General features: G+C 44.1%; 1 protein-coding gene across 1 annotated transcript in view; it reads left to right on the forward strand.

The window, feature by feature from the left end:
- The first annotated feature begins 5048 nt into the window (after positions 1-5048).
- ANK3 (ankyrin 3) overlaps positions 5049-15314 on the forward strand; it is a 906473-nt gene continuing 896207 nt past the window's right edge. The window contains exon 1 of the mRNA XM_077454076.1: positions 5049-5269. Within this exon, the coding sequence (XP_077310202.1) occupies positions 5228-5269 (42 nt within the window). The 5' untranslated portion in view covers positions 5049-5227. The remainder of the gene's footprint in view (positions 5270-15314) is intronic.

Here is a 15314-nt window from a genome sequence, read left to right on the forward strand (position 1 = left end):
AAACGCATTTTCGGGTTACAAACTTTTTCCGACCGAAAAATTGAGAACATGCTCACAATCTTTTGCTGGCTGAAATTCGGCCAGCAAAACTAAGATGGAGCATACACACAATCGCATTTTCCAACCAAAAGCTCTCATCAGTCTTTTGCTGGCCAAATTTCCGATCATGTGTACGTGGCATAACACATGAATATACTTTGATCTAAACCATTCCATTGTAGCTCTGGCTGTATGTTTAGGGTCATTGTTCTGCTGGAAGGTGAACCTCAGCCCCAGTCTCAAGTCTTTTGCAGACTCTAACAGGTTTTAAGATTGCCCTGTATTTGGCTCCATCCATCTTCCCATCAACTCTGACCGGCTTCCCTTTCCTGCTGAAGAAAAGCATCCCCACAACATGATGCTGCCACCACCATGTTTCACAGTGGGAATGGTGTGTTCAGAGTGATGTACAGTGTTAGTTTTCCACCAAATATAACGTTTTGCTTTTAGGCCAAAAAGTTCAATTTTGGTCTCATCTGACCAGAGCACCTTCTTCCACTTGTTTGCTTTGTCCCCCACATGGCTTCTCGCAAAATGCAAACAAGACTTCTTATGGCTTTCTTTCAACAATGGTTTTTTTCTTGCCACTCTTCCATAAAGGCCAGATTTGTGGAGTGCACAACTATTAGTTGTCCCGTGGACAGATTCTCCCACCTGAGCTGTGGATCTTTGCAGCTCCTCCAGTGTCACCATGGGTCTCTTGGTTGCTTCTCTGATTAATGCTCTCCTTGCCCAGCCTATCAGTTTAGGTGGACGGCCATGTCTTGGTAGGTTAGCAGTTGTGCCATACTCTTTCCATTTTTGGATGATGGATTGAACAGTGTTCCGTGATATGTTCAAAGCTTGGGATATTTTTTTTATAACCTAACCCTGTTTAAACTTCTCCACAACTTTATCCCTGACCTGTCTGGTGTGTTCCTCAACCTTGTTCACTGAGGTTCTCTAACAAACCTCTGAGGGCTTCACAAAACAGTTGCATTTATACTGAGATTAAATTAAACACAGGTGGACTCTTTTTACTAATTAGGTGACTTCTGAAGGCAATTGGTTCCCCTAGGTTTTAGTTGTGGGTATCAGAGTAATGGGGGCTAAATACAAATGCACGCTACACTTTTCATGTACAGATATACCCCACTTTTAAGTACACAATGGGGTTTATTTACTAACACTGGAAAGTGCGAAATCAGTCTCACTTCTGCATAAAACCAATCAGCTTCCAGGTTTTATTACCAAAGCTTAATTGAACAAGTTGGAGTTTGAAGCTCATTGGTTTCTATGCAGAAGTGAGCCTGATTTCACACTTTCCAGATTTAGTAAATAAACCCCATTGTGTACTTAAAAGTAGGGTATGCCCGTATTTATTTGTAAAAAAAATTGAAAACGATTTATCATTTTTCTTCCACTTCACAATGTGTCACTTTGTGTTGGTCTCTCTCATAAATTCCTCAAAAAATACATTTACTTTTTTGGTTGTAACATGAAAAAATTTGGAACATTTCAATGGGTATCAATACTTCTTCAAGGCACTGCTTGTAAAATCCAGCAGGCTGGTTGTACCCAAATTGATCGATCAATCAAATTTGGGTACATTTAGCCTGCCCATACATAGTACCTACTGAACTGGCCAAGATTTGAACCATCAATGACAGGGTTAAGCAGTTACATGACTGCAAATCTTCAATTCATAATGTAAATCTGCATCTGCTGCACATTAATGTTCTCCCTTTCCCAATGACTAAAGTAATGGAATCTGATGGATGATTCAGCCCTGTTGTTTGCTTGCACAATTACATTGAATGGCCAGGGTACATCCTTAACACCCAGTAATTCAAGGATATGCTCTTTTTACTTAAAGAGGGATTCCACCTACAAAAAAAATATTAAAAGCCAGCAGCTATAAATACTACAGATGCTGACTTTTAATAAATGGACACTCACCTGTCCCGGGGTCCAGCGATGCCGGCAGCCGAGGCCGATCGATCGCTCGGCTTTTGGCTGCTGCCGCCACCATTCTAGGTGAGGGAATCAGGAAGTGAAGCGAATCGGCTTCATTTCCCGGTTCCCTACTGCGCATGCGCGAGTCGCGCAGCGCAATAGGAATTGTCCGCGCTGTCACTGGGACCCGTGTGTGTCCCAGCAGACAGCGCGGCAAGACAGGAAACTACATAGACTGCCACGGGAGTCTATGCCTGGAAGTGGGTGTAAATACCTGTCTTTGACAGGTATCTCCACCCGCCTGAAAGGTGCCAATTGTGACACCGGAGGGGGGGGAGGGTTCCGATCTGCGGGTTCCGATCCGCTTTAAGTTCCTCCTGTAAAGCTCCATTCACATTAGCCCGTATCCAAAGTTGCACAACTTTCAGTGTGACTTTTGGTATGACTTTGATTCGATTTTACATTTTCTGGACCAAAGACGCATCAACATTTGCACCAAAATAGTACAGGCACCTTTTTAAAGTCACAATGATTTGAATGGGTGCCATTAAAATAATGAGTTGCAAAATTATGTCTCAAGTTGCTTGAGATGTCGAACAAGTGTGAATGGAGCCTAAGTATTCTGGTTACAGCCTTGCCATCCCTGCCCCTGTTTGGGTGAGCAGGGCAGATGTTAGGACTGTGAGCGAGTCTCAATCTACTACCTCTGCTTCACAGTAGGTCTCGATGGTGCTTGTGTCCTCAACAACAAGGGCAGCACTCACTCTTCACCAATTGGCAGCTGATAAATATGTGCGCAATGGAAAAATTTGTTTCATTTCGGAAAGGTTCGTTATGTTACTAATTTTGTTTCTTTGATTCGTTTCGGAATACATTTTATTTGTTAAATTTTTGTTTATTCAAATTCCACATTTTCAGAAAGATTGGAATTTGGATTGGTCAAAAAATAATGGAATCTCACATTAACATAAAAAAAAAAAAACACAACAACATGGTGTCCCCCCAAAATCCATACCAAACCCTTATCTGAGCATACACCCTTTGCGATTTGACACTGCGTCACTTTAACTGACAATTGCACAGTTGTGCAACGCTGTACCCAAACAAAATTGAAATTTTTTCCCCACAAATAAAGATTTCTTTTGGTGGTATTTGACCAGCCCTGTGGTTTTTATTTTTTGCGCTATAAAGGAAAAAAGAGCGGCAATTTTGAAAACAAAACACAATATTTTGTACTTTTTGCTATAATAAATATCCCCAACAGGGAGGGGGGTGAATGGACAGGGAGAGCGATGAATGAGCCAGGAGGGGGATGAATGAGCCGGGAGGGGGATAAATAAGCTGGGAGGGGGATAGCCGGCAGGGGGGTGAATGGACAGGGAAAGAGATGATTGAGCCGGGAGGGGGGTGAATGAGTCGGGAGGTGGATGAATGTACAGGGAGAGGGATGAATAACGCGGGAGTGGGATGAATGACCCGGGAGGGGGATGAATGGTCCAGGAGGGGGATGAATGAGCCGGGAGGGGGATGAATGAGCTGGGAGGAGGGTGAATGGACAGAGAGAGGGATGAATGAGCCGGGAGGGGGATGAATGGACAGGGAGGGGATAAATGGACAGGGAGAGGAATGAATGAGCCAGGAGGGGGATGAATGGACAGGGAGAGGGCTGAATGAGCCCGGATGGGGATGAATGAGCCGGGAGGGGGATGAATGAGCCGGGAGGGGGATGAATGTGCCGGAGGGGGGATGAGTGAGCCGGAGGAGGGTGAATGTACAGGGAGAGGGATGAATATACAGGGAGAGGGATGAATGAGCCAGGAGGGGGATGAATGGACAGTGAGGGGGATGAATGTACAGGGAGAGGGATGAATGAGTTGGGAGGATGTTGAATGGGGATGAATGAGCTGGGAGGGGGTGAATGAGCCAGGAGGGGGATGAATGGACAGGGAGAGGGATGAATGGACAGGGAGGGGGATGAATGGACAGGGAGAGGGATGATTGGACAGGGAGAGGGATGAATGAGTTGGGAGGAGGGTGAATGGGGATGAATGAGCCGAGAGGAGGATGAATGAGCCAGGGGTGAGTGAGCCGGAAGGGGGAAGAATGAGCCGGGAGGGGGTGAATGAGCAGGGAGAGTGATGAATGGACAGGGAGAGGAATGAATGAGCCAGGAGGGGGATGAATGGACAGGGAGAGGGATGAATGGACAGGGAGGGGGATGAATGGACAGGGAGAGGGATGATTGGACAGGGAGAGGGATGAATGAGTTGGGAGGAGGGTGAATGGGGATGAATGAGCCGAGAGGAGGATGAATGAGCCAGGGGTGAGTGAGCCGGAAGGGGGAAGAATGAGCCGGGAGGGGGTGAATGAGCAGGGAGAGTGATGAATGGACAGGGAGAGGAATGAATGAGCCAGGAGGGGGATGAATGGACAGGTAGAGGGCTGAATGAGCCAGGAGGGGGATGAATGAGGCGGGAGGGGGATGAATGAGTCGGGAGGGGGATGAATGGACAGTGAGAGGGATGAATGTACAGGGAGAGGGATGAATGAGTTGGGAGGAGGGTGAATGGGGATGAATGAGAAGGTGAATGAGCCAGGAGGGGGGTGAATGGACAGGGAGAGGGATGAAAGGACAGGGAGGGGAATGAATGGACAGGAAGAGGGATGATTGGACAGGGAGAGGGATGAATGGACAGAGATAGGGATGAATGAGTTGGGAGGATGGTGAATGGGGATGAATGAGCCAGGGGTGAATGAGCCGGAAGGGGGATGAATGGAAAGTGAGAGGGATGAATGAGATGGGAGGGGATGAATGGACAAGGAGAGGGATGAATGAGTTGGGCGAGGGATGAATGAGCCGGTAGGAGGATGAATGGACAGGGAGGAGGATGAATGAGCCGGGAGGAGGAAGAATGAGCCGGGAGGGAGATGAAAGGAAAGGGAGAGGGATGAATGAGCCGGGAGGGGGATGAATGAGCCGGGAGGAGGTAGAATGGACAGGGAAAGCAGATGGGCTGGGTGTAAACAACTCCGACTACCTGGACGCCTGCACACGCCCTCTCTATTGCCATGCTGGAAGGTGGGGGCGCTGTAACTGCTGTAACAAAGTATCCAAGGAGGATCGGGCAGGCCGGGATCACTGAGCGGACACAGCGGAGATCTGTCCCTTCATTACACTCCGGGAGATCGGACTGACAGGAGGAGATCGGACTGACAGGAGGAGATCGGGGAAAGTTTCCAGCCTGGGAGCAGCATGGCCTCGTCTCCTTCTGGAGGAAGCAGAGGGTGGAAGCAGGTGAGTCTCTATGGCCGGTCTGTGCGGCTTGGCGGACTCTGATCACAGGATGACACCTGTTATTACTGCTGACTTTCTTTTTCTGTGACTCCAGCGATCTGACATTGCACTGCACAGCCTGTGATTGGCCATCTGATGCAGGACTATAAGTCCCAGCATGGTCTGTTGGTGCTGGCACTGTGCGGGGCTGCCAGGCAGGCGTCTATGTATAAATCCATTCCTGATTAGAGGGGACTTTTCATGTCTTTTCAGTTGTTGCTCATCTGGTTTATTAGATCTGCTATCACTGACAGTTCTAATAGTAGAGATCCGCAGGGCACAGGATGCACCGAGAGCTGCTTGTCATCATCACAAATCAGCCATATCTTCATGACCCCTGGCCCAAAAGAAAACATTTATTATATTGCAGAATACTATTTCCTAGATGTGCATTCATTTTCTTTTCTTTTTGTTTAATTTTTATTTTATTTTCATTTGGTGATCCAGCTAACAAGCTTGTTTTTTTTTTTTTTTTTTAATAGAACAAACTTTCATCCAGAGATGAGACAAACCATTTACCACTGGCAGGGGTGCTTACAATGGTCCACTTTTGACAATGTAAATCCTTTATCCCAAAAGGAAAGAAAGTATGCTGTGACTGCTTATAAAGTATTAACTGGGGTTTGGCTTCAATTATGTTAGTGTATCAAAATCTGATAGTACTTCTAACACTCCCCCTCCCACCCAGGCTAAGAATGCTGATGGTCAAAGGTGCCCCATGTGCTCCTTCATCCAGAGTAGGGGCAGTCTGATATAGGAGGTGCATTACTGGCCGGATCACCAAGTGAAAACAGAGGGAAAAGCTTAAACTTATTGTAAAGCTTTGTATTTTTTTAAATAACATATGCTCGTTTTGCACAGAGTGGCCCCCAAACTCGTCTTTTGGGGTCCCCCAGTGGCTCTTGCAGCTCCTCCCCACATCAGATCACCCCCTAGGAGAAGTGCCCGTGTCAGTGGATTTGATTGACAGCAACGGGAGCCAATGGGTGCGCTACTATCAATCTATCCAATCAAGAGCCCAGAACCCCGGGTCAGAGAGATAGCGCATCCCCGTCGGGTCAAGTTTCAGGAGGGCTCAGGTAAGTAAAATGGGGGGCTGAGGGGCCAGTCACTGCCAGGTGTTTTTTCACTTTAATGCATTGGATGCATTGAGGTGAAGAAACACAAAGGTTTATAACCCCTTTAAAAAAAAAAATGAATGCAGCCACCACATCTAGTGACTGGTAAGCTGCAATTTAATACATTTTTTACACTTGAAGCGGAGTTCCACCCAAAAGTGGAACTTCCGTTATACGCTTCCTCCCCCCCTCCGCTGTCATATTTGGCACCTTTCAGGGAGGAGGGGGGAACGGGGACCTGTTTTTGACTGACCCCCTTCCCCACTTTTGAAAAACGGGGCCGTGTTCCGATCTCTTGGAAGTTCACTGCTGGGTTCCCTTACCAGGAATGGTGGCAGCAGCACCCGGGAGTCAATCCAAAGATCAGCTGCTGTGCCAACATGGCGGGCTCCCTGGACAGGCAAGTGCCCTAATATTAAAAGTCTGCAGCAACAGTATTTGTAGCCGCTGCCTTCATTTTTTTCAGCCAGGCTGGACCTCCCCTTTAAGTCAGCCTTTCTCAACCGTTTCAACAAAGAGGAACCCTTGAAATAACTTTCTGATCTCAGGGAATACCTGCTAAAAATTACTATATCTACAACTCATGATACATTAGTGTGATGGTCAAGTGGGAAGAATTACCCCATTATAGAAAGCTAAAAAATATCATTGGTGTCAGTGGGAGCTTATTTGGTCATTGTTCAATGAACCCCTTGCAAGTTCTGGAGGAATCCTAGTTGATAGACCCTGGCATAAGTGTATAATAGGCAGCAAGTAAACATGTTGTCCCTGAAGTTGATGTGTTGAAAACAAAAAACATGGGCATTGCAGTTTGTGTATGGGATGTGTAGCTGCAGACTGCTCAGGGTGTCCATGCTGTCCACATCCAAAAGCGTACAAATGGGCACATGAGGATCATAACTGGGAGCACAGAGCAATGGAAGAAGGAAGCATGGTCTGATATGTTTTCTTTTACATCATGTGGATGGCCGGGTGTGTGTGTCACTTACCTGGGGAAGAGATGGCTCCAGGATGCAGTTTTGGGAGAACGCAACCCAAGGGTGGGGTGGGGGAGGGGGGATTTGATGCTTAAAGCAATGTTCTACTGGTAAAACTTGGCTCCTGCCATTCACATGGATGTTTCTTGACATGTACCACCTACCTAAACATTTTTGCTAACTAAGTAAATCACTTCATGGAAGTGGTATTCTCTGATGGCAGTGGCCTCTTTCAGCAGGATAATGCAACCTGTCACACTGCAAAAATGGTTCAAGAATGGTTTGAGGAACACAGTGGGTTCGAGGTATTGACCTGGTATCCAATATCTCCAGATCTTAATCCATCATGCATCTGTGGGATGTGCCGAAAAAACAAGTCCAATCCTTGAGGCCCAACCTTGGACATCTATAACTGATGGCTAGGTGCCAGACACCACAGCATACCTTCAGAGGACTAGTGGCATCCTTGGCTTGATGGGTCACGGCTGTTTTGGTGATAAAATGGGGACCTATTCAATATTATTTGAGTAGTCATAAAGTTATGGCTGATCGGTGTATGTGGAAAAATGGATGAGGCACTTTCAATAAGATTGAAATAATAATAAAAAATATACAAAAATAGTTACCTAGAGCCAGGGCCGGTACAAGGCAGGGGCGGAAGGGGAACGTGCCCTGGGTGGTACCATTTGCTATAGGAGGGGGGGGCGCAGCCTGGAGGTGAAGTTCTGCCATGGCCTCCACCCACCAGTGTGTACAAGTGTCACCTATGTCAGTGCCCAGCGGCACTGTACAAATTGTGTGTGCTGAGTGTGTGCGCTCCTGCATCCTCCCTTCGTGAGCTTCGATATTTACTGTCTCCTACTGTCACTGTTTACTCCCCCCTACGCAGGAGCCTCGTAGTCTCTGCCAGCGGCGTGATGTCACTCACGGCCGGAGGCGAGGTGGGGAGGACTCAGAGGAGCGCAGGGAGCTGTGTCGGACTCGGCGCTGTGACCTAGAAGAACTTCTGCCTGGCTCTAGCTGGCCTGGAAGAAAGCTAAGCTAGAAGATCAGTGTAACAGACCGTGTGTTACCACCGTCCGGACTGAACTTTTGTGTAAAAGTAAGCAGCAGAAACAGATTAATAAATGGCTGGATTGAGGGAGGGGAGGAGGCTGAGGCAAGGTTAATATACATATATATGTGTTTATATTATATATATATATATATATATATATATATATATATATATATATATATCATATATTATGTGTGTAAGTGTGTATATATATATATATATATATATATATATATATATATATATATATATACATACATACATACACATATATATAAAGTTCAGAGAGGCTGCGATTATGGGCACAGTGAGGCGGCATTGATGGGCACAGAGAGGCGGCATTAACGGACACAAAGAGGCTGCGATTATGGGCACAGGGGGGGCATTGATGGGCACAGAGAGGCTGCGATTATGGGTACAATGAGGTAGCATTGATGGGCACAGAGAGGCTGCAATTATGGTCACAGTGGTAGGCTGCATTTGATGGGCACAGTGAGGCTACATTGATCTCTTGTATCATGTCTGCAGTCTCTGACCATCTTTAGTATGAAGTCTCTAACCATCTCTTGTCTTATATCATATCTGCAGTCTCTGAGGGGAGTTTACTTAATTAGCAATGGTATTGGTAATATGCAGCATGAAGGGAGTTAATGCACTGTCACTGATCCCTCGTCTGTAGGCGCTGTAGCTTTTCCTCTTCGTCCTGGGCACCGAATGACCTTTGCACTGCCTAGAGCAACCGGTCTTTCTTCAACAGTTTATTCGGACTGATAAATTAATGATTCCTAAATACAGATGTTGCCTTGCACACCTTTTCACCAGCGAATGTTTAGTATAAGAAAGAGCAGGGGTGCTTAAACTGGATCTTTAGTCAGAAACGTAAGTCCTGCTAGATAACTTCAGGCTGGCCCCTTTTGCGATGTAAAAGATAAAGAAAAAGTGTCTATACTGTTTAAAGAGGAAGTAAACCTCTTCAAACCACTTTGACCTACAGGTAAGCCTAGATTAAGGCTTACCTGTAGGTCCAAGCAATATCTCCTAAACCTATGTGGTTTAGGAGATATTTGCCTGAAAATGGGCACCGCTGTCTACGGCGCATGCGCCGTAGACAGCGGCGCGCAGGCGCCATAAATGCGGCAAGTCCAAGAATGGATTTGCCTAATTTGTCGACTCCCGTGCGCATGCGCGGGAGTGACGTCATCGCGGCTTCGGCGAATGGCAGCGGCGGAGCTGCGAGACGCGACTCCCGTGCGCATGCGCGGGAGTGACGTCATCGCGGCTTCGCCGCTGTCATTGGTCGGAGCTGCGAGATGCCACCAGCAAGATGGATGCGGCGGACTACAGGGATCAGCGGCGACTTCGCTGGCTCCTGTGTCAGGTAAGTGACACATAATGAGCTACTATGCGATGCATAGTAGTCCATTATGCTTTACCTTTGCAGGGGAAAAAAAGAGGAAGTAAACCCATCAGGGTTTACTTCCTCTTTAAAATCCAGTAATACACTGTCACACCCTGCTCTGCACATGCTCAGTTGCTCTCCATTTTAGGTACTTTTAGGCACCGCAGAGTCTGTAAGGGCTGATCTGCTGGCAGCTTTAACGCAGAATTAAACCCTCCTATACTTTACAGTCAAGGAAGCTTCTGTTTGATCTGTACCTGCCATGGTGGTGCACATGTGATCAGTGATGACACCAGTCATTTGATGGATTGACAGTTTGGTTGAGGATACAAGCAAATGTGGCAGTTAGCATTCCTGGCATGTCTGGAATGCAACTGTTTTTTGAAACCATTAAATCAATGGGTTTAGTTCTGCTGTATGGTTTACTGCTGTTTGGGGGCTCTGGGCTTCAACAAAATGGCAGCCTCCAGCAAGCAAAAACAGGAGCAATGTTGAAGGCAATTTACATCACATACTAATTTTGGTAGCCTAATGATTGATGTGGAATGTATGTTCCCCTTGCTAAAGAACATCCTTTTTTGTTATCAAGTTGTTATGGGTTCAGTTTAAAGAGCAACTTCACTAAGGTTTTTAAAGGTAATGTACTTACCAGTTCATGGATTCCAGTGCTAATTTTATGTAGGTCCCCGGCATCACCATTTTTAATTTTGGAGCCAGCTGTGACTTCCTGATGGAATTACAGGATGTGTGATGTGTCCCAGTAAGGAACGGGCAAGGAGAGCTGCAGGGCGAACAACTTTCTCCTCGCCTAGGTGAGGATTGCAGAAGTAGGTGCGAGTACCGACAAAAAATGGTACTCAACCCTCTCCCCTCAAAAAACCTGCAACTCAGTTACAAGATGAGGGGAAGGAGAGAATCAGGGGTACTTCACTTTTTGATATATAATATATATATATATATATATATATATATATATATATATATATACATACAGTTGTGCTCATATGTTTACATACCGTGGCAGAATTTATGATTTCTTGCCCATTTTTCAGAGAATATGAATGATAACACAAAAACATTTCTTCCACTCATGGTTAGTGTTTGGCTGAAGCCATTTATTATCAATCAACTGTGTTTACTCTTTTTAAATCATAATGGCAACCGAAACTACCCAAATGACCCTGATAAAAAGTTTACATACCCTAGTGATTTTGGCCTGATAACAGGCACACAAGCTGACACAAAGGGGTTTGAATGGCTATTAAAGGAAACTATCCTCACCTGTGATCTGTTTTATTGTAATTAGTGTGTGTTTAAAAGGTCAATCAGTTTCTGGACTCCAGACAGACCCTTGCATCTTTCACCCAGTTCTGCACTGACGTTTCTGGATTCTGAGTCATAGGGAAAGCAAAATAATTGTCAAAGGAGCTGTGGGAAAAGGTAGTTGAACTGTATAAAACAGGAAAGGGATATAAAAAGATATCCAAGGAATTGAGAATGCCAATCAGCGGTGTTCAAACTCTAATCAAGAAGTGGAAAATGAGGGGTTCTGTTGAAACCAAACCACGGTCAGGTAGACCAACTAAAATTTAAGCCACAACTGCCAGGAAAATTGTTCGGGATGCAAAGAAAAACCCACAAATAACTTCAGGGGAAATTCAGGACTCTCTGAAAACATGTGGTGTGGCTGTTTCAAGATGCACAATAAGGAGGCACTTGAAGAAAGATGGGCTGCATGGTCGAGTCGCCAGAAGAAAGCCAATACTACACAAATGCCACAAAGTATCCCATTTACAATATGCCAAACAGCACAGAGACAAGCCTCAAACCTTCTGACACAAAGTCATTTGGAGTGATGAGAAGAAAATTGGGCTTTTTGGCCACAGCCATAAACACTACATTTGGAGAGGAGTCAACAAGGCCAATGATGAAAGGTACACCATTCCTACTGTGAAATACGGAGGTGGATTGCTGATGTTTTGGGGATGTGGGAGCTACAAAGGCACAGGAAATTTGGTCAAAATTGTTGGCAAGATGAATGCAGTATGTTATCAAAAAATACCGGAGGAACATTTGCATTCATCTGCCAGGAAGCTGCGCATGGAACGTACTTGGACATTCCAATATGATAATTATCCAAAACACAAGGCCAAGTCGACCTGTCATTGGCTACAGAAGAATAAAGTGAAGGTTCTGGAGTGGTCATCTCAGGCTCTTGACTTCAATATCATTGAGCAACTCTGGGGAGACCTCAAACGTGCAAGACAGCCCAAGAATTGTAACTGGAGGCTTTTTGCCAAGAGGAATGGGCAGCTTTACCATCTGACAAGATAAAGAGCCTCATCCACAAATACCACAAAAGACTTCAAGCTGTCATTGATGTTAAAGGGAGCAATACACAGTATTAAGAACTGGGGTATGTAAACTTTTGATCAGGGTTATTTGGGTAGTTTATGTTGTCATTATGATTTAAAAAGAGTAAGCACAGTTGATTGATAATAAATGGCTTCAGCCAAACACTAACCATGGGTGAAAGAAAAGTTTTTGTTATTCATATTCTCTGAAAAATGGCCAAGAAATCATAAATTCTAAAAAAAAAAAAAAAATCCTGTGAGCCTTTATGAACCCCCTGCCAATCTGCCACTATCAAGCTGCAAACGTTTAACATGTCTCATATTTTCGTACAAAATAAAGACAAAAATAAATATATGCTGCGCTGGAATGACTATGCACTAAATAATCTGTATCTTAATCTTATAGATCCACAAGAATATAAAAGTGTGCATAAAATAATAAACATATAACTGGTGTAAAGTGCAAGTGCAAAATATAGCTAAACAAATAATGTGCACAAAATCTGTAAACGCACAACTAAATATAAAGTGCACAAGTGCCAAAAAACTCAGCGAGGTTGTATGGACCCCTTTGAGTTACAAGGCACAATAACACACCAGGAAATTAAAATATCAATAATAATAATAATGAAAAAAGTGCTAAATGCATACATATGTGATAGCAAGCATGTATAAATAAATAAAAGACACGTAAGAAGTGCAAGTGGCTCTGAATCATGTATAGGTGAAATCCTGGGAACCCCTTATGGTAATAAGCTCACCTCAGAGTGTGTGACCAGCTTTTACACTGAGTCAAAACACGCATATGAACCACTATAGGGTTCTCAGCTGTTTCACTGAATCAGTGGTATCCTCAATGCAATGATCTCAGAGGCGCATTAAAAAAGGAAAAAGACTAATAGTGCAATATCGTTTTTCAAAATTTAAAAGACAAGTTAAAAAACATTCCCCCGCCGGTGTACTCACATGTATAAGGTGCGTCAGTGCACCGTACTTCATAAGGCTCAATAAAATATGGTTTGTATCTCCTCTAGGCAGGTGTACTGTCTCTCGCTCCGTCTTGGTCTCTCCCCTACGCGTGTCGATACTCAGGGTGTGGCGTATCTTCCTCAGGGGGTCACACGCTCTGAGGTGAACTTATTACCATAAGGGGTTCCCGGATTTCACCTATGCATGATTCAGAGCGTAAACATCACCACACTTGGTATTAGGAGGAGGAATAGTGCTGCGTCATTGATGTCATAGTGAGCAATAGTGCCCATTATTGGTGTCAGTGGGAGAAATGATGCCCCATTGTTGATATCAGTTGGTGTTTTAGTGAGAGAAATAGTGCCCCAAGGGCCAGATAAAGGTAAGCAAAGGGTTCCATCCAGCTCCTGCGCTGCAGTTTGGAGACCACTGGTTTAGATCATTGGTGGTCAACATACTTGATATAGAGTGCCTTAAAGCTGAACCGAAGGCACCAATTCAAAATGTACTGGCAGGCAGGCTATTATTGGAAAAGAGACACAAACGTGGGTATTTACTAAAATCTGGCGCACCTCTGCATGGAAACCAATCAGCTTCCAGGTTTTATTGCCAAAGCTTAATTGAACAAGCTGGAGGTAGAAGTTGATTGGCTATCATGCACAGCTGCAATAGATTCTGAGTTTTAGTAGATGTACCTTGTAATGTCTCTTCTGTAAACTGAGCTGCACATGTGCACGGTTCCTGTGAGCCAGGATGACTGAATACTGCACATGCACAGGATTTACATCATCCTGCTCCAGCCACTTATAACGACCAAAGACCGGCACCCGGAAGAAACTGGGGAGAAGATTTCAGTGAGGGATCCCTCGAGGATGTTGGCAAGGAAGTAGGTATTGTGACTTTAGTACCGCTTTAAATGCAGCCCCTGACATCAGCAAAGGGCCCCACAAATTGGTGTAAAAAAATTGCATAGCACTATGCTCAGTGAAAGTGCATGTACATTTAATTCTGTGCGAATGGGGTAAAAAACTAAGAAACAAACAAACAATGTTAGGCTATTTCCTGTGCTGATTGAATGTCTTATTGATGTAAAACCAAAAATGACAGATTTGGCCACTAGATGGTGCTATCATAGAAAATCTGTATGATACTTAGCACCATCTAGTGACCAAATGTAATATTTAAGTTTTTATAAAAAAATAAAAAAAATAAAATAAAATAAAAGACACCCCTTGTACATGCTCGGATGAAATGCAATGCAATTTTTTTTTACATACACCCCATAATGTGCAGTGTATGTAATGCTGCAAAAATGGCCAGAGACTGAATATACTACAATAGATTGCTGGACATGCACGTGCCTACTACAGTAAATGTAAGAGACTGCAGACATGCTACAGTAGATGGGCAGAGACTGTAGACATGCATGGTTGAAGACTAGGGACATGTGGCAAAATTCTGTCAAAAAATGGGGACATGTTACAAGTAACTTTCTGAGACCTGTGCCATTATAAGTGGTGCTCCCTACAGCCCTATTTAGTACTTATTTGATATTCTTCAAATGTTAAAATGCAAATAGACAACACAAAAAAAATGGACCATATAAAAAAAAAAAAAGTAAGGAAGTGTGAGGCTGGGTTCACACTAAGATTGCTAGCGGCTCACAGCAGGGTTTCGGTGTGTCCCTGTTGCCCCGTTTCAGATGAGATGAATCAGGTCGGAATTTTTGCCAGAATTTTGCCAGAAAGGAGCCAAAGACTCTAGAGCTGCACAATTCTAGCCAAAATGAGAATCACGATTTTTTAGAATAAAAAGATCACAATTATCTCATGATTCTCACAACGTAAAATCTTTCACATTATACACAAAAAAATTGGGCCAACTTTACTGGTTAGTTATTTTTTTTTATTTTTTTTTAATTCATTAAAGTAATTTTTTCCCAAAAAATTGCATTTGAAAGACCGCTGCGCAAATACAGTGTGACACAAAATATTGCAACAACCACCATTTTATTCTCTAGGGTCTCTACTAAAATATATATATATATATATATATATATATATATATATATATATATATTGTTTGGGGGTTCTAAGTAATTTTCTAGAAAAAAAAAATTGACTTTAACTAAA

The sequence above is a fragment of the Lithobates pipiens genome, unplaced genomic scaffold, assembly GCF_037356315.1.
Source record: "Lithobates pipiens isolate NorthernLeopardFrog02 unplaced genomic scaffold, aLitPip1_a1.2 Scaffold_25, whole genome shotgun sequence".
Lineage (NCBI taxonomy): Eukaryota > Metazoa > Chordata > Amphibia > Anura > Ranidae > Lithobates > Lithobates pipiens.